The sequence below is a fragment of the Rattus norvegicus genome, chromosome 2, assembly GCF_021556685.1.
Source record: "Rattus norvegicus strain SHRSP/BbbUtx chromosome 2, alternate assembly SHRSP_T2T, whole genome shotgun sequence".
Classification (NCBI taxonomy): domain Eukaryota; kingdom Metazoa; phylum Chordata; class Mammalia; order Rodentia; family Muridae; genus Rattus; species Rattus norvegicus.
The window spans coordinates 73457533-73485256 of record NC_141535.1 but is presented as its reverse complement, the minus strand read 5'-3'; the positions used below and the strand labels follow the sequence as shown (position 1 = coordinate 73485256).

At 36.1% G+C, this 27724-nt stretch overlaps 1 protein-coding gene across 2 annotated transcripts in view; it reads right to left on the bottom strand.

The window, feature by feature from the left end:
• Positions 1-27724, bottom strand: part of Cdh12 (cadherin 12) — a 1210919-nt gene that overhangs the window by 34545 nt on the left and 1148650 nt on the right. For both annotated transcript variants that reach the window (XM_087621288.1, NM_001427475.1), the window contains 1 exon segment: positions 18836-18972. In XM_087621288.1, the coding sequence (XP_087477414.1) occupies positions 18836-18972 (137 nt within the window).

Below are 27724 nucleotides of genomic sequence, written 5' to 3'. Positions count from 1 at the left end.
GAGGAAGAGGAGGAGGAGAAGCAAGCACAGCAAAGAAGATAAGAAGGCAGGAAATAATCAAAATCAGGGCTGAAATCAATCAGTAAAAGACAAAGAAAACAATCTGAAGAATCGACAATACCAAGAGCTTGTTCTTAGAGAAATCAAAAAGATGAACAAAACCTTATTCAAACTAACCACCACAGAGACAGTACCCAAATAAACAAAATCAGTAATGAAAAGGGAGACACTAGGGGTTGGGGATTTGGCTCAGTGGTAGAGCGCTTGCCTAGCAACCGCAAGGCCCTGGGTTCGGTCCTCAGCTCCAAAAAAAAAAAAAAGAAAAAAAAAAGAAGGAAAAGGGAGACATAACAACTGACACTGAGGAAAGCTCAAGACTCATTAGGTCTTACTAAAAATCATGTACTTCACAAAGCTGGAATATCTTACTGAAATCTACTGAAATGGATAATTTTCTAGCAGGTACCAATGCCAAAGTTAAATGAAGATCAAGCAAACTATTTAAACAGCCCAATAATCCCTAAAGAATTAGAAGCAGTCAATAGAAGTCCCCCTATCAAAAAAGCACAAGGCCAAATAGTTTTAGTACAGAATTCTACCAGACTTTCAAACCAGACATAATAATATTCTGAAAATAGAAACTGAAGGAACACTGTCAAACTCGTTTTATGAAGCTGCAGTCATCATGATAACAAAACCACACAAAGGCTCAAAAAAAAAAAAAAAGAAACAAGGCTGATTTCTCCTATGAACATTAATTTAAAAATAGACAATAAAATACATGAAAACTAAATCCAGGAACACATCAAGACATTAAATATTAATATCAAGAATGCTTCATCCCACTAAAACAAGGATGGTTCAGTGTATGAAAATCCATCTATAAAAACCCAATCCAGTAACTCATCAAGACATAAAACATTACGATCAAGTAGGGTTCATCCCACCAATGCAGGGATGGTTCAGTGTATGAAAATCCATCGATGTAATCCACCATATAAACAAACTGCAATTTTTAAAAAAATTGTTTGTTTGTCTCATTAGATATTGAAAAGCCTTTGATAAAATCTAACAACATTTCCTAATGTTACAGGTATTTGGGGAAATCAGGGATACAGGACACATACCTAAACATAATCAAAACAATATACAGAAAGCCAATAGTTAGCATCAGACTACAAGGAGGGAAATGAAGCATTTTCATTAAAATCATAGGCAAGATAAGGCTGCCGACTGCCTACTAAATATAACATTGCAGTTCTACCCAGAGCAATAGACAGTTAAAGGAGATTAAGTGGATAAAAATTGGTAGAAAGCAGCAAAGTGTTACTCTATTTGTATAATATGAAATTATACATGTGACCCCAAAAATTCTACCATAAAACTCATACAGCTGTTAAAATATTCAGCAAAGTGCCTGGATACAAAATTAACCCAAAGGAATTTGTAGTCCTCCTTTATAAAAATGATAAATAGGCAGAGAAAATATTAGAGAAACAGCACCTTTTACAATAGCCAAAAATAATACAAAATATCCTGGTGTAACTATAATCAAGTAACTGATAGATCTGGATGATAAGAGTTTCAAGTTCCTGAAAAATGAAGTTGAATAAGATTTCAGAAGATGGAAAGATCTTCCATGTTCATGGATAGGTAGGATTGACAGAATGAAAATGGTCATCTTACTAAGAGCAATCTATAGATTCAGTGCCATTCTCATCAAAATTCCAACAAAATTTTATAGACTTTGATATATTAATATTCAACTTTACATGGAAAAGCAAAAACCCAGGATAGCCAAAACAACTGTGAACAGTAAGAGAACTTCAGAAAGAATTACCATCCCTGATCTCAAGCTGTACTAAAGAGCAATAGTGATTAAAAACTACATGGAATGGGTACAGAAACATACATGTTGATCAATGGAATCTATTTGAAGACCCAGAAATAAACTCACACAGCATGGATATTCAATAAAGAAGCTAAAAACATATACTGGAAAAATGAAATCATCTTTAGCAAATGGTGCTAGATGAACTGGATATCTATATGTAGAAGAATAAAAAAGGATTCATAAGTATAGCCAGACACAAAATTCAAATCCAATGAGACCAAGGACCTCAACAATAAAACAGGATAAAGTAAATCCCATAGAAGAGAAAGTAGTAAATACCCTTGAATGCTTTGTTATAAGAGAAAAATTACTGAACAGAGCCCTTTGGCTCAAGCTCTAAGATTGACAATTGATTAAAGGGACTTTATGAAACTGCAAAGCTTTTATATGACAAAGGATACTGTCAATAAGAAATCCAGCAGCCCAGGTATTGAAAAAGAGTCTTCACCAACCAAAGGCTAATATACCAAATATATATATTTAAAAAAAAAAACTCAAGAAGTTGGAGACTGACAACTCAACTCACATAAAATATTCAGTACAGAAATAAACAGAGATTTCTCAACATAGGAATCTCAAATAGATGGACAAGAAGCCTTTAAAGAAATATTCAAGGAGATGAGAATGAATCAATTTGCGTTTTTCTACACGCTCACCTCCAGTTGAACCAGCACCATTTGTTGAAAATTCTGTCTTTTTCCCCCACTGAGTGGTTTTAGCTCCTTTGTTAAGGATCAAGTCACTATAGGTGTATGGGTTCATGTCTATTCCATTGATCTACCTGCCTGTCTCTGGACCAATACCAGTTTTGTCATTATTGCTCTATAACACAGCTGGATGTTAGGGTTGGTGATGATTCCCCTAGAAGTTATTTTATTGTTGAGAATAGTTTTCCCTATCCTGGGTTTTTTGTTATTCCAAATGAATTTGAAAATTGGTCTTCCTAACTCTATGAACAATTGTGTGGGAATTGTGATGGGGATTGAATTGATTCTATAGACTGCTTTCAGCAAGATTGCCATTTTTACAATCTTAATCCCGACAATCCATGAGCCTGGGGGATTATTCCATCTTCTAATATCTTGGTTGATTTCTTTCTTCAGAGACTTAAAGTTCTTGTCATACAGATCTTTCACTTGCTTGGTTAGAGTCAAGCCAAGTTACTTTATATTATTTGGAGCTATTGTGAAGGTTGACATTTCAATAATTTCTTTCTCAGCCTGATTATTCTTTAAGTAGAGGAAGGCTTCTTATTTATTTGAGTTAATTTTAAGTCCTGCTACTTTGCTGAAGTTGTTTATCAGACTTAGGAGTTCTATGGTGGACACTGAAATATCATCTGCAAATAGTGATATTTTGACTTCTTCCTTTCCTCTTTGTATCTCTTTGACTTCCATTTGTTGTCTAATTGCTCTGTCTAGGACTTCCAGTACTATATTGAATAGGTGCAAATCCAAGGGGATCAAGGACTTTCACATAAAACCAGATACACGAAAACTAATAGAAAAGAAATGGAGAAAATTCTAAAACACATGGGGAGAGGAGAAAATTTCCTGAAAAGAAAAACAATGGCTTATGCTGTAGGATCCAGAATTGACAAATAGGAACTCATAAAATCGCAAAGCTTCTGTAAGGCAAAGGACACTGTCAATAGGACAAAATGGCAACTGAGAGATTGGGAAAAGATCTTTACCAATCCAATATCAAAAAGAGGGCTAATATCCAATATGTACAAGAACTCAAGAAGTTAGACTTCTGAGAACCAAATAACCCTATTAAAAATGAGGTACAAAGAGTTCTTAAGTGAGGAATATTGAACAGCTATGAAGCATCTAAAAAAATTGTTCAACATCCTTAGTCATCAGGGAAATGCAAATCAAAACAACACTGAGATCCACCCCACACCAATCAGAATGGCTAAGATAAAAAAAAAAAACTCAAGTGACAGCAGATGCTGTCAAGGATATGGAGAACGAGGAATACTTCTCCATTGTTAGTGGAGTTGCAAGCTGGTACAACCACTGTGGAAATCAGTATGGTGGTACCTCAGAAAATTGTTCATAGTACTGAGGACACAACTATATCACTCCTGGCCAAAAGATGTTCAAATATATAACAAGAACACATGCTTCACTATGTTCATAGCAGCCTTTTTTGTAATAGCCAGAAGTTGGAAAGAATCCAGATGACCTTCAACAGAGGAATAGATACAGAAAATATGGTACATTTACACAGTGTATTAAAAACTATGACTTCATATTTTCTGTATCCATTTCTCTGTTGAAGGGCATCTGGATTCTTTCCAGCCTCTGATTATTATAAATAAGGCTGGTATGAACTGAGAATGGGACCCCAGACCCCAAATGAACAATGCCAACCAACCAGAGCTTCCAGGGACCAAGCCACTACACAAAGACATTACATGGATTGACCCTGGACTCCAATTGCATAGGTAGCAATGAATAGCCTAGTAAGGGTACCAGTGGAAGGAGAAGCCCTTGGGCCTGCCAAGGTTGGAACCCCAGTGAATGGGATTCTTGGGGAGAGGGCAGTAATGGGGGAGGATGGAGAGGGGAACACCCATATAGAAGGGGAGCTGGAGGGTTTAGGGAGATAATGGCCTGGAAAGCGGGAAAGGGAATAACATTTGAAATGTAAATAAGAAATACCCAATTTAGTAAAGATGGAGAAAAAGAGAACTGTTCAAAGTTCTTAGTCATCAGTGAAATGCAAATCAAAACATAAACACTGTCTATGATCAAAACCTCAAGATATAGCACATATAGCAGGATGTGAAGGAAGAGGAACATTCCTCCATTGTTAGTGGAAGTGCATATGTGTACAACCACCATGAAAATCAATTTGGTATTTTTTAAGAAATAATAGTTCTTCCTCAAAACTTATCTATACCACTCCTGGGTATACACCCTCAAAGTGCCCAGCATCTCAAAGGACGCTCACTCAACTATGTTCATAGCAGCTTCTTTTGTAATACACCAGAAACAGGAAACTACATTGATGTCTCTCCACTGAAGAATAGATAAAGAAAATGTGGTATAACTACACAATTGAATACTATTTACCTATTAAAAACCAAGACACTATGAATTTTGCAGGTAAATGGATGGAACATGAGAATATTATCCTGATTTTGGTAACTCAGTCCAAAAAGGACATACATGGCGTGTACACACTTACATGTACATATTAGCCATAAGACACAGATACCATGCTACACTCCACAGACCTGAAGAAGCTTGAGTCACTCAAGAATCAATGGGGCTGACCTTAGCTGAGATTCACTACACTGGGGATTTGGAAACTGAAGAGTCCACCTCCTATATCTAAACAGGAACTCCAGTGGCACAATAGAGACAACAAATGCATCTCACACAATACTTTCAACCCCAGATTTATCCTGTCCACAAGGAATGCAAGCAATAATATAAAATACCTTGGTGTTACTTTAACCAAGCAAGTGAAAGATCTGTATGATAAGAACTTCAAACTTCTGAAGAAAGAAATTGAAGAAGATCTCAGAAGATGGAAAGATCCACCATGCTCACGGATTGGTGGGATTAATATAGTAAAACTGGCCATTTTACCAAAAGCGATCTACAGATTCAATGCAATCCTCATCAAAATTCCAACCCAATTCTTCATAGAGTTATACAGAACAATTTGCAAATTCATCTGGAATAACAAAAACCGGGATACCAAAAACTGTCCTCAACAATAAAAAAACTTCCCAGGGAATCACTATCTCTTAATTCAAGCAATATTACAGAGCAATAGTGATAAAAAACTTTATGTTATTAGTAGAGAGACATGCATATAGACAAGTGGCATAGAATTAAAGACCCAGAAATGAACCCACACATGTATGGTCACTTGATTTTTGACAAAGGAGCCAAAACCATCCAATGGAAAAAGGATAGCATTTTCAGCAAATGGTATTGGTTCAACTGGAGGTCACCATGTAGAAGAAGGCAGATCAAACCATTCTTATCTCCCTGTACAAAGCTTAAGTCCAAGTGGATCAAGAACCTCCACATCAAACCAGATACACTCAAATTAATAGAAGAACAAGTTGGGAAGAATCTCGAAAACATGGGCACTGGAGGAAATTTCCTGAACAAAACACCAATGGCTTATGCTCTAAGATCAAGAATTGACAAATGGGATCTCATAAAACTGCAAAGCTTCTGTAAGGCAAAGGACACTGTTCTTAGAACAGAACAGTAACCAACAGATTGGGAAAAGATCTTTACCAATCCTACAACTGATAGAGGGCTTATATCCAAAATATACAAAGAACTCAAGAAGTTAGACTGCAGGGAGACAAATAACCCTATTAAAAAATGGGGTTCAGAGCTAAACAAAGAATTCACAGCTAAGGTGTCCCGAATGGCTGAGAAACACCTAAAGAAATGTTCAACATCTTTAGTCATAAGGGAAATGCAAATCAAAACAACCCTGAGATTCCCCCTCACACCAGTCAGAATTGCTAAGATCAAAAACTCAGGTGACAGCAGATGCTGGCTAGGATGTGGAAAAAGAGTAACATGCCTCCATTGATGGTGGGTTTACAGACTGGTGGGTATAACCATTCTGGACATCAGTCTGGAGGTTCCTCAGAAAAGTGGACATGAACTACCTGAGGACCCAGCTATACCTCTCTTGGGCATATACCCAAAAGATGCCCCAACATATAACAAAGACACATGTTTTACTATGTTTAAAACAGCTTTATTTATAATAGCCAGAAGCTGGAAAGAAGCAGATGCCATTCAACAGAGGAGTGGATACAGAAAATGTGGTACATCTACACAATGGAATACTACTCAGCTATCAAGAACAATGACTTTATGAAATTCATAGGCAATTTGGTAAGGTACTGGAAAATTTCATCCTGAGTGGTGTAACACAAATCACAGAAAAATACACATGATATGTATTCATTGATAAGTGGATATTAGCCCAGATGCTCGAATTACCCTACATGCACAGAATGCATCAAACTCAAGAAGTATGACCAAAATGCAAATGCTTCAATCCTTCTTTAAAAGTAGAATAAGAATACCTTTGGGAGGGAATAGGGAGCAAAGTTTAGTATAGAGGCTCAAGGAACACCCATTAAGAGCCTGCCCCACATATGGCGCTTACATATACAGCCACCAAATTATCTGAATGCTTCACTCCTTCTTTAAAAGGGGAACAAGAATACCCTTGGCAGGGAATAGAGAGGCAAAGATTAAAACAGACACAGAAGGAACACCCATTCAGAGCCTGCCCCACATGTGGCCCATACATATACAGCCACCCAATTAGACAAGATGGATGAAGCAAAGAAGTGCAGGCTGGCAGGAACTGGATGTAGATCTATCCTGGGAGACACAGACTGAATACAGCAAATACATAATCGAATGCCAGCAGCAAACCACTGAACTGAGAACGGGACCCCCGTTGAAGGAATCAGAGAAAGGACTGAAAGAGATTGAAGGGAATTGAGACCCCATATGAACAACAATGCCAACCAACCAGAGCTTCCAGGGACTAAGCCACTACCCAAAGACTGTACATGGACTGACTCTGGGCTCCAACTGCAAATGTAGCAATGAATAGCCTAGTAAGAACACCAGTGGAAGGGGAAGCCCTTGGTCCTGTCAAGACTGAACCCCCAGTGAATGTGATTGTTGGGGGAACGGTGGTAATGGGGGTAGTAAGGGGAGGGGAACACCTATATAGAAGTGGAGATGGAGGGTTTAGGGGGATGTTTTCCTGGAAACTGGGAAAGGGAATAACAATTGAAATTTAAGTAAGAAATACCCAAGTTAATAAAGATGGTGGAAAAAAACAAAAACAAAACAAAACAACAACAACAACAACAACAGCAAAAGAACATATAAAGAATCCATTGCTATCTATTTAAAAGAGCTAAAATAAAGATGGAAGTTTGTGGAAGAAATTCAGAGATGAAAATACAGCTTAGTTAGAAACCTTGTTATGATGGTCAACTTCTACATTAATAACTATATTTTCTTTTTTCATTTTATTGGATATTTTCATTATTTACATTTCAAATGTTATCCCCTTTCCCAGTTTCCCCGTTCATAAATCCCCTATCCATCCCTTCTTCTATGAGGGTGCTCCCCTACCCACTGCCTCCCACCTTTCTACCCTGGCCTTCCCCTTCACTGGTGCATGGAGCCTTCACAGGGCCAAGGGCCTCTTACATCAATAGCATCCTCTGCTACATACGGGGCTGGAGTCATTGGTCACACCAAGTGTACTCTTTGGGTGGTGTTTAGTCCCTGGGAGATCTGGGGGGTCTAATTGTTTGATATGTTGTTCTTCTTATGGGTTTGCAGACCTCTTCAGCTATTTGAGTCCTTTCTCTAACTCCTCGATTCAGGTCCCCATACTCAGTCCAATGGTTGGCTTGTGAGCACATACCTCTCTATTTCTCAGGCTCTGACAGAGTCTCTCAGGAGACAGCTATATCAGGTTCCTGTCATCGTGCACTTCTTGCCATCTATCTGTAATACTGTTACCTCTGATGCATCTCTCTCTCTCTCTCTCTCTCTCTCTCTCTCTCTCTCTCTCTCTCTCTCTCTCATCTCCACCTTCCTCCCCCCCCCTCTCTCTCTCTCTATCTCTATCTCTATCTCTATCTCTATCTCTTGTTGCCAATTCTACTACCAGATTCTGGAATTCGCCATTATTTTCCAGGTTTATGAAATTATTTTCATGGATTCCTCAATAAATGTATGCAATGAAGAGTTTTGGTTCTATTTTTGAGATGATAATAAGGAGAAAGTAGTATAGAATCATAAGGATTTACTGCATTTTAGCAATTGGTTATTTTTACAGTGGGTTGGTCTGATGCAGTTTTTATGCTAATTAAAATTACTAATTCTCAAATCTGCTTTCCCAGGGAGGAGTAGATCCTCTTGTACACCAAATGATATTATAGTCAATAAAAGACTAGGGTTTGTGATTGGGCAATAGAGGAAGAAAGGTGAACCTTAAGGACAGAGTGAGGAAGTTGCAGGGGGAGAAGGTTAAGGGGGAGAAACAAGGACAAAGAGTCAGAGGGAGACATCATGAGAAGAGAGGGATCAAGAGCGCATGGTCAGGAAAAACAACAAGTAACAAGGTGGTTTATGATTGGGAAATAAGTTATAGTAGATCCAAACCTACCCAATCTAGGCTTATGGCTTGTAATCAAAATATCTAGATTGTGTGTCTTTTCTATGGGCTAGAGAGAATGATTAATTTCATTTACAAATGAGGATTTTTGCTTCTAAGTATTTTTAATTCTAAAAAAGAGAATATAATGTAGAACTGGAAGCTATTAATAATGATTTATGACATTTTACCAATAGAATTTTGAGGGTTTGGTTACTTTTTTATTATACTCAATTATTCACATTCTAGTTAAATTTGTATTGCTGTGATAAGACATGTTAACCAAAAAATTATTTAGGTGGTCTACTTTGTTTTAGTTGCTGTGATAAACATGCCGGCCCCTAGCAACTTGAAGGGAGAGAAGGTTTTGTCAGCTGTCCTGGCAGCAGTCAGTCATTGAGAGAAGTCAGGACAGGAACCTGAAGGAGGAACAGTAGAAGAGACCATGGAAGAATGCTACTTACTGACTTGCTTGCCTGCTTTGCTGAATTCTCTTTCTTACATAGTCCAGGCCCAATTGCCAAGGGATAATGATACTGACTTTAATTGTCTAGGGTCTCCTACATAAACTGACATACAACATTTCTATACACATGCCAATGTGGTCTCAGTAATTACTCAGCTAAGGTTTTCTCTTTCCAAATGATTAAGGATTTCGCAATGTTGACAGTAAAAACTAATTGGGAAAATATCTTTATTCAAATTCATGTAAATTGGTTTCAAACATTTCAAAATTACTTTTTAATTATTTGCATTCAACTTTTAAATATTGGATATATACAATTATACTATACAATTATTTTATATTATTTTAATTATTTTTATTTATATCTATAATCTATGAAAAACTATATATTTTTAGAATTATAGATAATATTTAGATATTTGTGAATAATTTCAGCATTACATATGTCAAACACAACAATATTCTTCAACTTTTTTTTTGTTTTTTTTGTTTTTTTTTCGAAGCTGGGAACCGAACCCAGGGCCTTGTGCTTCCTAGGCAAGTGCTGTACCACTGAGCTAAATCCCCAACCCCATTCTTCAACTTTTTAAAATTATTTCTTAAATATTTGTACAATATGTTTGGTTCATATTGATCCTCTCTATAATTCCTCAAAGATAATTAAAATATTTAAAAGTTACCTTTTAAAATATTCAGACTACTCTCATTATCTCTGTTTACTTAGTGTATAATAGTACATCAAGATTTCTCCTCAAAACATAAGTACTTCCTACTGATTTCTCTTTCTTATTTTGTGTGGTGTCTCTATTGTTTTCATCCAATTAGGATGAAAACAGAAATATTAAAAATTAGAGAAAAGATTAGAAATTAAGTGAAAATTTAAATTGACTAAAAGTCAAAATGTGTGAATAAGAAATTACCTTTAATTTTCTGTTTTTGTGATATCTTATTTAGGGTTTCTATTGCTCTGAGGTGACAGCATGATCAATACAACTCTTAAAAAAGCAAACATTTAATTGGGGCAGGTTTACAGTTTCAGAGGTTCAATCCATACAGTCATAGGAAATTTGGCAGTGTGCAGACAGGCATGGTGCTGGAGAAGGAGCTGTAAGTTCTACACCTTCTTCCAAAGGAAGCAGGAGACTGTCTTACAGAAGCTTAGAGAAGGGTCTCAAAGCCCATACTCAGAATGATCCACTTCCTCAAACAAGGCCACACACTCCAACAAAGCTAAAACTCCTTATTCTGCCAATCAGAGCCTGGGCCAAGCATATTCAAACCACTACATTATACTCCTAGCACCCATTGTCTTATTCAAGCACATGAGTCTATGGGAGCCATACATAGCCATAGCATAATACAAAATATATTGAGTCCATTTTCAAATGTTCCCATAGTATAATAGTATCCTTAACATTAAAAGTCAAGTGTACAAATTGTCTTCTGAGGCTTATTCAATCATATTCCCCTACAAATCAAAATTTTAAAAGCTGATAAAATACATCCACCATTACTGGAAATAGATTATCATTATCACAATGTAAGGAAATACTGGAAGAAAGCAAGACTAAAAGCCACCTGGTCAATCTTCAACTCTGCACCTCCATGGCTAATGTCAAATCCTTTTAGATTTGATGACTACAACACACATTTTCTTTGGGGGGGGTGGGAGGTGATTACACACCCTGTTAGCAGCTTTCTTCAGTATGCATTTCACAACTCTGGTATCTCTAGCATCTTGATGTATCCAAAGCAATGTCAACCTTACAGCTTCTTCTCTGAAATTCACATATGATCTTCTGACCTTCTCTGAAGGGCTTGAATTGCTTTTCTAGCACTACCCTCTGTAGCAATCTAAGCTCTAACTGACTTCACTCCACTGCTGCTTCTATTCATGGTGATCATCCCATGGTACTAGCATCTCCAATTCACGGAAGTCTTCTGCTGCAAATAGCCTTCACTAATAGCCTTTCATAGGCTCTCTTCATGATGTTAAGCCTCATCTCCTTTGAATGACATCAGGCTCATTAAATAAAACTGAGGCCTCACCTTCAACAATGGCCTTCCCTGAACTCTCCCAGTGCCAGGCCTAACCTGCTCTTGAGAATGCCTTTATGCCTTCAAAGCCAGTACCACCTGGTGATTCTTAAACTTTATGAAGTCCAGCTGCAGCACAAGGTACAACCCTGACTCTCTTTCTGGAACACAGTTGCTTTGTGCTCTCAGAAAATAATTTCCAGAAGACTTTACCTCAGTGAAGCTGGTTTCATCTTAATCACCACAAATTTCTTAGTTCCAGCTAACCAGCATCAATTATCCCCATAGTCCCTTCTATCCTTCTCTAAAGTCAGAGCCACACGGCCAAGGCTGCCAAGTTCTGTTGATTACTGTAGTAGAAATATGCCCCCTTTTTTATTACATCCTTTATTGCCTAGGCTTGGCTGTCCTAAAAGTTGCTCTCTTGACAGACCTTGAACTTCAAATCTACATGGCTCTATCTTCTGGGATTATGTTGTTTACCTCCAAGTCTGGACATTTGGTTACATTTCCCAAGATCTTTTAAGTTATATATTGCAGTTCATTCCAAATAGAGTCAATTTGACAACAGAGAATAGCCATCACAATCCATTCCATTGTCAATCTGATATATAGTTATATCTCCTTATATCTCAATGAAAATAATAACCAGGTTATAATAATACTTAGACATAGCTATTCCTTGTTCAATTGTAAACCCATAAGCAATAAACTTAGTTGAGTGGAAATTAGCCCCAAGGTCAGCACTCCCTTAATCTGACTATCTTCTTAAACAGAGCATTTATTTCCATTCCACTTTGTGGAGTCCTTTTAACACTTGAACCTTATATTTTGTGTGATTTCTTTCTAAGCTTGCTTATTCTTGGTCAAAATGCATATAATGAAAGTAAACTAGAGGACAAAGACCTGCTGGACCATTTTGGAGACTTCCTTTGTCAATGCAATTCATCTGGATTATCTGCAGCTTATCTTCATGCAGACTTTTCAGACAAAGGCAAAAAAAACAACCACATTCTTCACCAAAACACCGCAAGAACTGTCTCTAGGACATGTACTAAAATTCTCATCTGAAACCTATTTAACCATCATCCTCCACAATTTAAACTACCATCAGTATTACTGTCCTCCATATACCTACTTGGATGGTCAATTAAGGCCCATATAAAGCCTTCCTCTGCTTCCCAAATTCAATGTCTCAGATCCACACTCTACCAAATGAAAACATGGTCATCACTTCCACATCAATACCCCAGTGACTGGTACCAACTTCTACCTTAGTTTGGGTTTCCATTCCTCTGAAGAAACACCATGACCAAGGGAAAACTCTTATAAAGACAAACAGGTGATTGGGGAAGTCTTTCATTTTCAGAGATTCAGTCTATTATTATCAAGATCCATCCCATATACTGTCACCAAACCCAGACAATATTGTGGATGCCAAGAAGTACATGCTGACAGGAACCTGATATAACTGTCTCCTGAGAGACTTTGTCAGAATCTGACAAATACAGAGGTGGGTGTTCACACCCAACCATTGAACTGACTATGGGGTCCCTAATGGAGGAGTTAGAAAAAGGACTGGAGGAGATGAAGGGTTAGCAATCAGTCAGACTCTCCAGAGACTAAACCACCAATCAACAAGTACACATGGAGGGACCCATGGCTTCAGCCAAATATGTAGCAGAGTATGAACTTATTGGGCATTAATAAAAGGAGTGACCCTTGGCCCTGTGAAATCTCAATGCCTCCATATAGGTGAAACCCAGGGCGGGAAGATGGGAAGGAATGTGTGAGTAGGTGGGGGAACACTTTCATAGAGGCATGGGTAGGGGGAAAAGATTGGGGGACTCCAGAGTTGAAATCATGAAAAGGAATAACATTTGAAATGTATGTAAAAAATATTCAATAAAAAAAAGGAAACATGGCTGCAGGCAGGAGTGCATGGTACTGGAGAAGGAGATGTAAGAAGTGTCCTACATCTTAATCTTCATCTTCATTCAAAATTAGCAGGAGACTGCTTTCCATGCAGCTAAGGAAAGGGTCTCAAAGCAAACACCCACAATACCACACTTCCTCCAACAAGGCCATATCTATTTCAATGGGGCCACAACCCCTAAAAAGGCTACTCAGTCTCTGGGCTAAGCATATTCAAACCACCACATTTGACATCTATAGAAAGGTTGGACATTCAGTAGACTCATGGATCATAGCAATAGAACAGTGATGTTGAGTGGCAGTTGTGATCTCAATGGGTTTGATATGCATGCTGCTCATACATGTACTCTTGAACTTTCATCCATGTACCTCTTGCATGTAGATGACATACAATCTGGGAAGATCACCTTATGTTAGCAATTTCAGCATGGTTTCCTTCCTAAGAGTGATCTGAGTTAAAAAAAATTAAATTATACTTATTTCCAAATAAATTGTGATAACCAGTTAAAAATACTGAGGATTGGACTCATAAGTAATCATTCTTGTTACCTTATATTCTTGACAAAATAATAAATATTGATAAACAGTAAATTTAAAAAAGAAATCAAAGTGTAAAATTTTCTATGTAATATACTTTATTTGAAAGTATTTCCATATATATTATATTTCAAAACACTTATACTCTGTAAAGCTAGTGTTTAGTGTCTAGAATTTCATACTTAACTCAGAATTTCACAGTACAAACATATTAAGAATGATAGATGATGTCAATAGAATAATATCCTCATGTAAAAAATTTCCTGCTTTAAACCCTTAGAAAAATTGTGTACCACCAAAATTACTCCAAAACAGTTTTTAGATGAAAGTTTTTATGTGCAGTTTTAACTGCAAAATAAGTCAAGATAGTGATTAAGAAAAGCCTGGAATTGATGTTTTCTGTGAAAATTGATGGAGTAAATAAATTGATCTACCACATTTTTATACTACGGCATTACTGTATTCTCCTCATAAATACCTAAATGTTAAAATAAAATATGAAGCATTTAAACATAAATTTACAATCAGTCATAGGTTTGTATTATAATATTCTTAAGAAGATACAGTTTCCAAAATAATGTGGAGTTTCTTTTGGCACTAAAAATTTATTATTTCCATAGATATAGTTCATACCAGTTCTTGGTGCAATAGTGTAAAAACTTCATAAGTTATTCTTCCCTCAAAGTATTATTTTTTCAACAACTACTTAAAAATTGATACTTCAGGGTTGGGGGTTTGGCTCAGTGGTAGAGAGCTTGCCTAGCAAGCGCAAGGCCCTGGGTTCGGTCCCAGCTCCGAAAAAAAAGAAAAGAAAAAAAATATATTTCTATTATAAATTAAACATGTCTTTCTTTGAGAATACAAAAGTGTTTCTATATACTACTTGATAAAAAAAATAGAAAATGATAGATAAGCTACCTAGGTCTACAGTCAAAGTCAAATGTCCATGGACTATAAGGGAAAAAGAGTTGTATGGATATATGAATGCAAAAATATAAAACAAAACCATAGTAATTTATCCTTTGAATTAATAATAGCATTCAAAATTCATTCCCCCCTAAAATTTGAATCAATATGGATCATTGTGATGGTTTATTCTACTTGTTTTTGTTTTTACAAATTTGTACTCATCATAAGTGCAAGGGAGAAGCTGGCATTGTGCTTAAATTTAATTGTCCTTTATTATAGTTCTGGCCACTTACTTAACATGTATATGTCTGAAATGTTTATCTAGACATATTGATTTGTATTGACTTCACTACATTTTTTATATTTTATATTGATATTCCTAAAGCTTTCCTGTAAGGTGACTTAGTGTTTAAAGTTCCTTGCTTCCAAGGCTAATGCCCCCATTTATTCCTATTGACACTGACATGGTAGAATGAATGAATTAACCCCCCAAAGCTGTCTTCTGACCTTCACAGAGAGGTGGGACACACAATTCTCTTAAGTAAATACATAGAAAAAGTTTCTGAGTATGACACAACCATAGTTATAATATTGAGAATTACTAGTGCTAGTATGAAAAAACATAATAAAAATGTTACTCCATATACAGAAAAATATCACACCTTTTCTATAAAACATCTTTAAAATGTTAATTTCTAGTTCACTGGAAGTGCTTTTCCTTGAAAATTCTGAAGTCCTAGTCTAGCTTAATTGTCACTAGCTGTGTGATACTAGGCTCCTAGGAACACACTATTTCAGAGTATCTATTTCCTGACTTCAACATCATGGGCAAAACCATACAAGGATTAAAGAGAATCATGATTTATATGGTTATTAGAATATTTTCAGTAAGCAGTTCATTCTTCTGTTGCTTATTATTCTAATATAGTATGATTTTTCTTATATTGTATGAGAATATTATAAATTAAATTTATACACTCAGAAATATAAATTTCAGAAAATTATGTCAGAAAATGTATCGTTTAATACTTTATAATTAATTCAGCATCTGTCACCAGTGATAAACTTTTCACACTTCTCTATTGTACAACTAAATCTAAACTACCTAAAGTTCATCAAATATTCAAGGTTTAGTACACTAATTCTTTACTTCAGATAATTTATATCTACTCCTAATTTGAAATGTCCTCAACTAGACAATATTCTTACTTTTCTCAAATTCTGCAACAAAAAAAAATATGTTTTAGAACATGGTCCTCTCCACAACTTATAAACTATAAATTTATTTCACATTGAATCTGAATCACAGATTTAAAACTTGAAATTTAATTTGGGGAATAGATGAGCTTATTGTATGAAAAGTAAAAACAGTCATTAACACACCATAAAATATCTCTAGAAATATTAAGGTGTATTGTGTATCAAATATTAAAGCATAACTTTATGCTTACACGTAAGAATGTCCCACATAGAGCATTCGTTGAGGTATTTCAGTAATGTTACTTGTTTGAGAATGAATGGACTCCATCCATTGGATAATTCATAGACAAAACCTATAACTCTCATACAAGCTGATAAGTAGCCTAATTGACCAAAGCTAGAATGGCTTCTCTATGACCTAATGGGTTGATCAGGAAAATTACCCAAGCAGTTGTTGTTTGAGCACAGAATGTGGTCTGAGGCACGTACTTTCTCCTTTCACATAAATTTGCACATTCACTACATAAGGCCTTCAATAGTCAGTCTTTACTTCACAAGTTCTGAGGACCAGGCAGAATACATCCAAATTCTGTGCCATAATATCACATAAATATACACTAGCCTACTTCCTGATTTATCCCTTTTTCTATTCTGAAACCTCTGAATCACTGTTTGTGTTTCTTATGCATTTGTCTTCAGATTCCACCATATTTGCCCATTAAACTCAACTTGTAGCATTAAAGCCCTTTTGTCCTTAGTCCAAATCCTTCATCAGTCTCCCTGAAAATGTGGTCCAAAGACTTAACAATCAAATGTTCAGGTGTATTTCAGCAACGGTTCCACATCTAGATATCACTTTCCCATTTTTTTTAAAAAAAATTTTTCAAGCCTTAATAAAATATCCTAACAAAAGCAATGCGAAGAAAGAAGGCTGTTATGGCTCACAATTCTAGAATACAATCTTAGCATAGACATCATGATGGCAGAGGATTAAGGCAGTGGGTCATATTGTATCAACAGTCAGGGAGCTGAGATCAAAGCGTGTTCAAGCTCAGCTGGAATTCTCCCTTTAATATAACATTCAACTCCATGGGATGCTGCTGTTCTTTCAAAGTGTTTCTTCCAGAATCATCAGATTAGATAATTTAGATAATCCATCACATACAAAAATATTTCAAGAATCTAACATACTTCACATAATCCTTTAAAGACATCAATTAATATTTACCTGTTAGATAATGAATGCTATATGTCAATCAATATTAAATATCACAATTTACATTCAATAATTAAAGGAGACTCACAATAATAAAATGAGTAGGTGGTAGTATTTGCAATATGAAGAATTATTTTGACATATTTTCCAAGAAATTATTAAAGGGGAACAAAACTGAGAGCTATAGAAGAATTTAAGTTAATTGAACTTTTTGGATAAACTGTATTTTTGCATTTGATCTTAGGCACCCATGTACTAAGGAGGATATGGAATCAGTTGTTTCTGGAGATTGATCTCAAGTTAACAAAGTCTAATTAGTATGACTCAGCTTTTTATGCGCTCTGTTCAGTTAAACAGCCCAGTGGACGTCCCCCAAGTTGTGACATCTAAGACCAACCTCTGGTTTCCTGAGGGATTGGAACAGATGTCAATATATTCTGCAGCACATTTGCACACATAAACATGAACACAACTATGCACATATGTTCACACATTTAAAATATTTAGCACAAGTCTTCCACAGTTACCTCTACTCTGAGTTGACACTGAATAAAATTCCTGAATAGAATAAATGTTTGTAGTTCTTTCTTTCTTTAACATGATGTAAAGTGTTATAAGTCTGTGTCAGGTATTTGAAGTAATAAAGGAAGAAAAAAATATTTGAAATGCACTTCTTTAAATTCTGAAAGGACCTGGGTTCGGTCCCCAGCTCCGAAAAAAAGAACCAAAAAAAAAATTCTGAAAGGACCATAGCAGAAGGATAGCTACCAAGTGCCTCTCATGAATACACTCGTGCCAATAACTATTTTGCATTGAAATTGCAATATATGTGCAACATCTTAGTGTCTTATCAAACATATAAGTTCTGTTTTCACTATAAGACTAGACAATTATCTTCTACACCACAAGCACGAGGAATTTCAAACAATATATATTTTAAGCAATGCACCCAAAAAGAACGCTTAAAATTTTCCTCTTGAATTTTTCTTCTTCAATTACACATGTTCTCATGAAATAGTGGGGGGAAAAGAAAAGGATAGTTTTTAAAATGATTCCACAAAATTCAAAAGATACTTTATAATAAATGATTTCATCTACTTATTTCTCTTTTTCCCCTAACTCACATTATTCTCAATGATATAGATACAAGAATATTTGTGAAAGAGAAATTGACACTTCTGGAAATTTGAGTATTGAGTAGAGTAGTGTGAGGTCACACAGTGAAAATCGCTTCCAGGTTTTCGTGCAGTCTTGCAAACAGGGCTCCCTGGCAGCTGTCATAATCTCTCTGGACTTATGCTATTAGGAAAAGGAACAGGTTTCTGCGTTTCCCCGGGAGACTACTCAGCTGTCATTCCAAAAATAAAAAACACCCCAGTAGGGACTCATTTAAGAGTGTTAAATCCACAGAATTTCAGTATAACATTGATTTTGCCCATGCCATACTTACTAACTTTACTTGCAATTATTGAGAAATTATACTGTGCTGTGTTCTCTCTGTCTAGTAATTCATTAGTGGCGATGGTTCCTTCCGTTCCATCTATTGTGAAGTAGCTGTCCCCATCACTCTTCCAATCTATGAAGTACCTGTATGTGGAAAGAGGAGATGCAAATGTGCAATGATTACACATGAATCACAATGGCAGTTAGAGTAACTTGACACTGTTCCTTATTTTTCACCCCGTAGCTATTACCCACCTTGCAATAAAGAAGAGTGTAAATGACAGCTTCTTTATTGCAAAGTCAGTATGCTCAAGGGGAAACTGGAAATAATGAAAGATTTAGTACTCTGGCTGTTCATATTATTTTAGGGTCTTGACACCTTGAAAGCTCAGCAGAGACTACAATTCTAAAGCTGACCATGGGTTCTTTAACCTGATGAATATTAAAACTTTCTCAAGTAGTAAAAGAGTTCCTCAATGATAGCATTGGGAAAGATGAGGTATAGGGGGAGCTGTCTGCAAATGACTGAGGGAGAACAAACATGCAGTCTTTGCATTTCCTCGAAGGGGGAAAAGATAACAGTGTGAGAAGGAAATAAAAAAACACAAATTTGGAGATTCTACAAAATTAGTTCCCCTTGTCTTAACATGCCTTTGCATTTTTTAAGTTATTTGACACTTTTGGCCAGATAATATCATCTTCCTTGCATAACTTAGAAGAAAAATCACAGAATATGAATGATATAACAGAAATTAAATTTCCTTAAATATTCAGGTAATGATATATATGTGGGATAATAGAGATATTTTTGGTCACATTGTCAAATTGATAACTTTTTTCAGTGATGCATTCATATTATAGAGTCCTGAATATGCAATAAAAATCATCTTACAATGAGCTACTCACACACACACACACACACACACACACACACACAAACATACCACACAACAAACAACACACAAAGAGAGGGGTGAGGAGAGAAGAGAGCAAGAATTTGAAAAGGTTAAGTGCTAATACTGTTTCCATTATATTAAATACTAACTCATTTATCTTCATTACTGTCCAAATTGAACATTATTAATCTTTATACATTGCATAGGAACAAATTAAAGCTCAGAATACGAAATATGCCTGGCTTTATCAACCAGTTTAATAATATTTGTCACATAACTATCATTATTTCATATTTACAACTTGAGGTAGAATATTGTGTAGGAAAGTGCCTGTGTTCCTAGGAAGGCACAAGATGCCATTCACTTACAAATATTCTTTTGTACCCTATGAAACTCATAAAAGTTATTAAAAGAGGGGTCAAAGTGAACAATATGCTTACAGTTGGCTCTTTGACATTACCTTACCACAAACTGGTAATTTTTAATAATAAAAACTTGGAATGCATATGTGTGTATATAAATATATATGTGTGTGTGTGTGTATTCTATTTTGAGAAACTTTTTAAGAAACTAGTGTTTACTGTCATTGTGCTAAGAGATCAAATCCTGTTTTGTGTTATAAATAAGATTTATTAAATTAGAATACTAATATCTGTTAGTAACTGATCTCCCAACCCAAAGTTGTCATGATTGGAGCAAGTTATGAACTGTGATGTTCATCTGTTTTTGATATCTTAGCTTCTGACCCATCATATAAGAAATCAGTGAAATCTCAGTATTTCTATTTCTGAATTGTATATTTTTCTATTTATATTTCACATGTTATCCCCTTTCCTGAAGTCTCAGTATTTCAATGTAATAGCTTTCCTATAGGAAAAAGTCCCTAAATAAAACTGCAGCTATGGTGCATTTTAAAATTAAGGAGCATTGAAATGCCATTATTCTTCCTATGGCAAACACTTTTCTAAACTGAGAAATGTTTATTTTTTATCACAATATTCCTTTTATTAACACCTCTATTCAAACGAACATACCTAATTCAAAAGCAAAATTCCAAATTATTAGTTTCATTAGCTAATTTTTAAGAGGCACTATAGTTACAGACTGTGTTCACTGCATAAGAGAGGAATGCCCATTGCACACTAAACACCTTGCTAGAGGTAAGTGCATAAAATGGAATATAATGCTCACCACTGATGATTTGAAGAGACTTTTATCTTTAGATGATCTCAGCATCTGATAGATGATCAGAAAAGGCCTTGCAGTAGTGCCGACGAAAAATAGCTTGTATAAAATCTAGTGGCAGAAGAAGAAAAATTCGCTGCACCTGATGATTGGATGGCACTAGAAAGCTGTATAGAAATGATCCAAGGAAAGACTGGCAATCATGGACAAGAGAGATAGAACCTATTTCAGAAAGCTGCGTTAGCAGCAGAAACCCTAGGAAAGAGCTATAGAAAAGTTATGCTATTAGTATTATCACAGAAGGAAGGCTGAGTTATTATCCCAGAAAGAAGATAAGTGATTTAGTTCTTGAATATCTTTGCATATTAGGTTAAGGAGTTGAGTAAGAGACCCATTATTGAAAAGATTGCTAAAGTACTGATTAAATATCGGCCACTTTAAAGACATGGGTTAGATGCATCCAAACCAGACGACACCACTAACTGAGAATTCCCTGCCTTCTAGAATTTTCCAAAAGAGAGAGTAGCCTGGACAGCAAGGCTGGATTGGATTCAATGAGCTTTGAAGAGTGCTCAATATAAGAAAGGAGCATGCTGTCCAGGGGAGTGGGGAAAGAGACGAAAGAAATCACTAGGTGATTAGGATTTGGAGAAGACAGAGAAAGTGAACAAATGATTTACTATATTGAAGTGGATAGGTGACAGGAATGAAGAGTTAAATCTGTTTGCACACATATTTAGTGTAAAAATAACAAAGGCTTTAATTCTATAGGTGCATACAATGAAAAAGAAACTGACTACTAACAGGAATAATTTGTCATCTCCTACAGTATATTCTTTGCAGACATTTGTACCAAATATGTACTTCATTATTTCACATTTTTTATTATAGTTTTCATACCAATGCAAATTCTTGATATCATAGATTACCTATTCTTGCAATTCAATAAGATGTTCCACTAAAGTGACCTTTGAATATTCAGTCACAGGTTGGTGATCTGTTTGGGTTTGGTTAGGAAAGGTGCTCTTGCTGGAGCAAGTTTATTACTCTGGGTGGACTTTAAACTTTCAAAATCCACATGTTGTACCAACCTTTCTCCCTCTCCCTCTCTCCCTCTCCCTCTCTCCCTCTCCCTCTCTCCTTCTCCCTCTCCCTTTCTCCCTCTCCCTCTCCTCCTCTGCCTCTCCCTCTCTCTCCCTCTCCCCTTCCCTCTCTCCCTCTCTCCCTCTCTCCATCCCTCTCCCTCTCTCCCCCTCCTCCCCCTCTCTGTCTCTCTCTGTCTCTCTCTGTCTCTCTGCCTCTCTCTCTCTCTCTCTCTCTCTCTCTCTCTCTCTCTCTCTCTCTCTCTCTCTCTCTCTCTCTCTCTTTCTCCTTCTATATGGTTGTTCTAAAATACAAATACTTCTCCAGACACCATATCTACTCAGTGCCAAGATTCACCATAAGGATGGTGACGGTCTCTTATCTATTAAGAATCTTAAACTCAAATATAACTCCCATTTATGTAACCCTGATCATGTGATTTTTAATACATCAAATATTAATAAATAAAGTTGCTCCAAACTGCACTGTTAAAGGAGATATTTACTAATACTGAGATTTTTAAAATTTGTCGTGAGTTTTATTATCAGATATTTAAATTATATGATATAGATTGCTGATAGAGTAAAAGAATAGAATGATTGCTTACCTGGAATGTATAAAATACATTGTATTTTTCCATATGTAGAAACTATTAGTTACTACATAGTCCTTGTTGCATGATTTGTATTAGCCACTCTCCAACATTATGAAAAAGTACCAGTAACTTATTTTATTTTAAAAAATAATTTAAGCACAATAAAATGATGCAAATATTATAATAAGTCAATATTTTCACATTTCTTCTATAACCATAATATGTGTCATACACATCTGAGAACATTTCAAAGAAATCATGCCACTTAAACCCTAAATAAATAAATATTTTGCTTCCCCTCCCATGAAAATACAATGAGTTTTGGCCAATACTTATAATTACAGATATGTTTATGAGCACGTGCATAGGTGTGTAATGTGCTTGTAACTTGGATACTATTCCATAGGAGCTGTCCACATTTTTTTTTTGAGAAAGTGTGTGTTTTATTTGCCTAGAAGTTGCCCGATAGACTAGGCTGTCGGGCCAGTGATCCCCAGTAGCAAGCCTGTTTCTTATCCCCTTCCCCATTTGACTTAAAAGTCAGTTGCCACTAGATTTGGCTTTTTATCATTTTTGTGTACCTGGATTATTGAACTTAATAGCAGATATTTGTGTTTGTAACTCAAACACTTTACTAGAAAACTTGATTGTGCTGCCTTCATTTACTCCTTTCTCTTCCTCTTCTAATGCATTTGTTTGGATTTACTACATTTAAATACTATATAAATTTCTTGACTATGCATTTTCATTTTAAACCTAAATTACTTTTAATGGATACTCTAAATGTTATCATGGGGTTGAGTTTTAAATTCACACTAATATAGTTCTAGTAAATTATCAAAATTTAATGACTATATACCTGTGTGTATGTGATGGCTAGTATGGGTAGTATATGCTCGGCCTAGGGAGTGACATTATTAGAAGGTGTAGACTTGTTGGAGTAGACATGACATTGTGGATGTGGGCTATAATACCCTCATCCTAGCTACCTGGAAGCCAGTATTCTGTTAGCAGCCTTCAGCTGAAGATGTGGAACTCTCAGTTCCTCCTGAACCATGTCTACCTGGATGCTGCCATGTTGTTGCGTTGATGATAGTGGACTGAACCTCTGAACATGTAACCTTGCCTCAATTAAATGTTGTGATTATAAGAGTTGCCTTGGAGAACCCAAGATGTACGAGATGCCACAGCTGTGGGCTATCTACTGAGGAATGCTGCAAACTAGGCAGAAACACGTGAGTATATGAGTACAAGGCCAGCTTGGATTACATAATAATCTACAGGACAGTAACTCTTGCCTCAAAAATAAGATAATAATGGGGGACAGGGAGATAGCTCAGAAGATAAAGTACTTACATGTAAGTGTGAAGATGGAGGTTGGATTCCCAGAAATTACGGTTATTTACTGGTGATGATACATGTAAAGCCAGACTGCAGATAGGTGAGAAAGCCACCTATAATCCCAGCCAATGCTATTAAATATTTCACATTGTTTACATAGTCTTTTTATTTATTAATTCTATACAACTCACTAGTACAGCTAAGTTTTATTGTAAGCATTAGGTCTTAACATTTATTTGTATTAAAGCTGAGGCCAGTGTTTGGGGACTAATGACTGAGCTGTCTTTTCATAGGAACTTATTATAAATTAGACAACTCCTCTCATCTGCTATTCTAGAAAGTGGCTAGAGGGACACCTTGTTTTCCTATGTGATTCTCAGGAGGTAAGAATTGTTGCCATTGACAAAAAGTGTCAGCCTGAATACCAAAGGTAGGTGGATAAAGAAAGATGCTCAGAGCACTTTGTGCCAAACTTCAAGGATTTAGCTGCTGACACTTATAGTAGAAGCCTATAAGGGAAATGCTGTTGTTATGACTTACCCACTGTAGTATTACAACCTTCCATGTTATTGCTGCATAAAGAGAATCCAGGTATCCTGAGTCATACCTGACTGTGTTTCACTTTTGTGTCACAGTAGATACTTGATACCAGTGAAGGGAATAGGGTATAGATTTGAGGTTGAGTCTATAATATGATAGTAACCTCAACAATTTTTAATAATAATAATAATAATAATAATAATAATAACAATAATAATGACATAGTGAAACTCATACACTTGCAGTAACCAACAATTCTCTAATTAGACTTAACCCTCTCAACATGAGAGAATTCATCATACCGGCATCAAAATGTAAACAACTACCTATAACTAGTAAGACATGACTGTTGTACGACAACTTTCCATCCCCATGATACTAAATCAGCATGATCCCCAACTTCAGTCTAAATATTATACACATGGGTAAGCATAGGCTCATACTGCATTATTGAAACTTCTCTTTGCCACAGACAGAGACTGTCACACAAAATTTCAACCAAACAAATACAGAGTTGTGAAGCCCAGTCATAAAGGATATACGAACCAAGGAACTTTGACAACTAATTCTCGGAGGACGTTGTATGAAGAAGCAGCAGAAAGAGTATTAAGATCCTGGCAATAACGTGGTTTGCTGCAAGATTATATCACAAGCTACACCAGTAAAGTCTTACTAATATGGTTTCCTGAACATGAGCACAAAAAAAAAAAAACAACAACAACAACAAAAACAATACTGCATATTCGAAAGCAGATGAGGGAACATTTGAGAGGTCTCAACCTCTACACAAAGAATGATAGAGCCCTAAAGAGTACTCAGAGTAGGAGAAATAGTTTTCCACAAGGACTAGCACACCAATTTGTTATCCAACACCACACATTTATCCCTGAAAACCAACACAAGCAGCATTGTATAGATTGAGAAGGTTGTGTTTGTGTGTGTGTGTGTGTGTGTGTATGTGTTTGTCTGTGTCAAAACAAGTCTTGAACTCCCCTATGCCTCCCTCCCTCCATCCTTGAGGTTGCTTTCTTCTCCCTCTCAAGTGGGACTGAGGCACCCTCAGCTGAGCCCTACAGCTTGTTGACCTTTTTCAGTTCCGAGGACTTACCTTGGGTATTCTAAACATTTTTGGCTAATATACACTTATTAGTAAGAACATACCATGCACGAGCTCTGGTGTCTGAGTTACCTCAGAGTGATATTTTCTCGTTCCATCCATTTGCCTACAAAACTCAGGATGTTCTCACTCTTAATACCTGAGTAGTATTTCATTGTGTAAATGAACCACATTTTCTGTATCCATTCTTCTGTCATGGGACATTTGGGATGCTTCTAGCTTCTGGCTATCACAAATAAAGCTGCTATGAACATAGTGGGACACGTGTCCCTGTGGCATGGTGGGACATCTTTTGAGTATTTTCCCAAGAGTGGTACTTCAGGGTCTTTAGGTACGTCTATTTCCAATTTGGAGGTCATAAGGTACCTCCAAATAGATCTGCAGAGTGGTTATACCAGTTTGCAATCCCACCAGCAATGGAGGAGTGTTCCTTTCTCTCTACCTACTTGCCAACATGTATTGTCACCTGAGGTTTTGATCTTAGCTATTCTGACTGGTATAAGGTGGATCTCAGTATCCTTTTGATTTGCATTTCTCTGATCACTAAGGCCTGTGAACAGTTCTTTAGGTACTTCTCAGCCATTTGATATTCCTCTGTTGTGATTCTTGGTTTACTACTATACAATATCTTCAATGAGTTGTTTGCTTTTTGGGGGGTATCTTCTTGAGATCTTTATATATTTTGAACTAGACCTTTTTCAGATGTGGAGTTAGTGCAGATCTTTCCCAATCTGTAGGATGCTGATTTGTCTATTGATTATGTCCTTAGCTTTACAGAAGCTTTCCAGTTTCATGAAGTCCCATTTATCAATTCTTGGTACTAGAGTGCGAGCTATGGAGTACTGTTTAGGAAATTTCTCTCTGTGCCAATAAGTTCAAAGTTCTATTCCACTTTTTCTTCTAGAGATTCACTTTTTCTCATTTTATATTGAGGTCTTTGATTCACTTGGACTTGATCATTGTCCGTGATGACAAATATGGGTCCATATTCATTTTTTCTACATACAAGGAGCCAGTTAGACCAGCACTATTTATTGAAGATGCTTTCTTTCTTCCATTGTATATTTTGGCTTCTCTGTCAAAGATCAAGTGTGCATAAGTGTGTGGTTTAATTTCTTGGCCTTCAATTCTATACCATTGATCAACAGGTCTGTCTCTGTACCAATACCATGCAATTTTTTGTCACGAACACTCTGTGGTAGAGCTTGAGGTCTGAGAGGGTGATTCCCCCAGTCATCCTTTTATTGATAAGGATTGTTTTGTCTTCTCTCGGTTTTTTGACATTCCAGATAAATTTGATAATTGCTCTTTCCATGTCTTTGAAGAATTTTCTTGGGATTTTGATGTGTATTCCATTGAATCTGTAGATTGCCTTTAGTAGAATGGCCATTTTTACAATGTTAATTCTGCTAATCCATGAGCATGGGAAATCCCTCCATTTTCTGAGATCTTTGCTTTCTTTCTTGAGAGACTTGAACTTCTTATCATAAAGATTTTTCATTTATTTGGTTAGATTTACCCCAAGATATTGTATATTATCTCTGGATATTGGGAAGGGAATTGTTTCCTTAATTTCTTTTGTAGCCTTTTTATGACTTATATTTTTTAAAGTTAATTTATTTGAGTTAATTTTATATCCAGTCACTTTGCTAAATTTGTTTTTCAGCTGGACAAGTTCTCTGGTAGAATTTTTGGGGTTGATTATGTATAAAGTCATATTATCTCCAAATAGTGATACCTTTAATTCTTCTTTGCCAATTTGTATGCCCTTGAAATCTTTTTGTTGTCTTATTGTTCTAGCTAGCACTTCAAGGAATACATTGAATAGATATGGGGAGAATGGGCATTCTTGTCTTATACCTGATTTTAGTGGGGTGAATTCAATTATCTCTCCATGGAATTTAATACTGGCTGTTGGTTTTCAGTAAATTTCTTTTATTATATTTAGGTATGGGACTTGAATTTCTGATCTCTCCTTTAACATGAAGGAGTATTTTGTTGAATGTTTTTTCTGTATCTAAGGAGATGATAATGTGATTTTTTTCTGAGTTGGTTTATATCATGGTTAATGATTTTTCATATATTGAATCAACCTTACATTCCTGAAATGAAGCCTAACTTTTCATGGTGAAAGAAGGT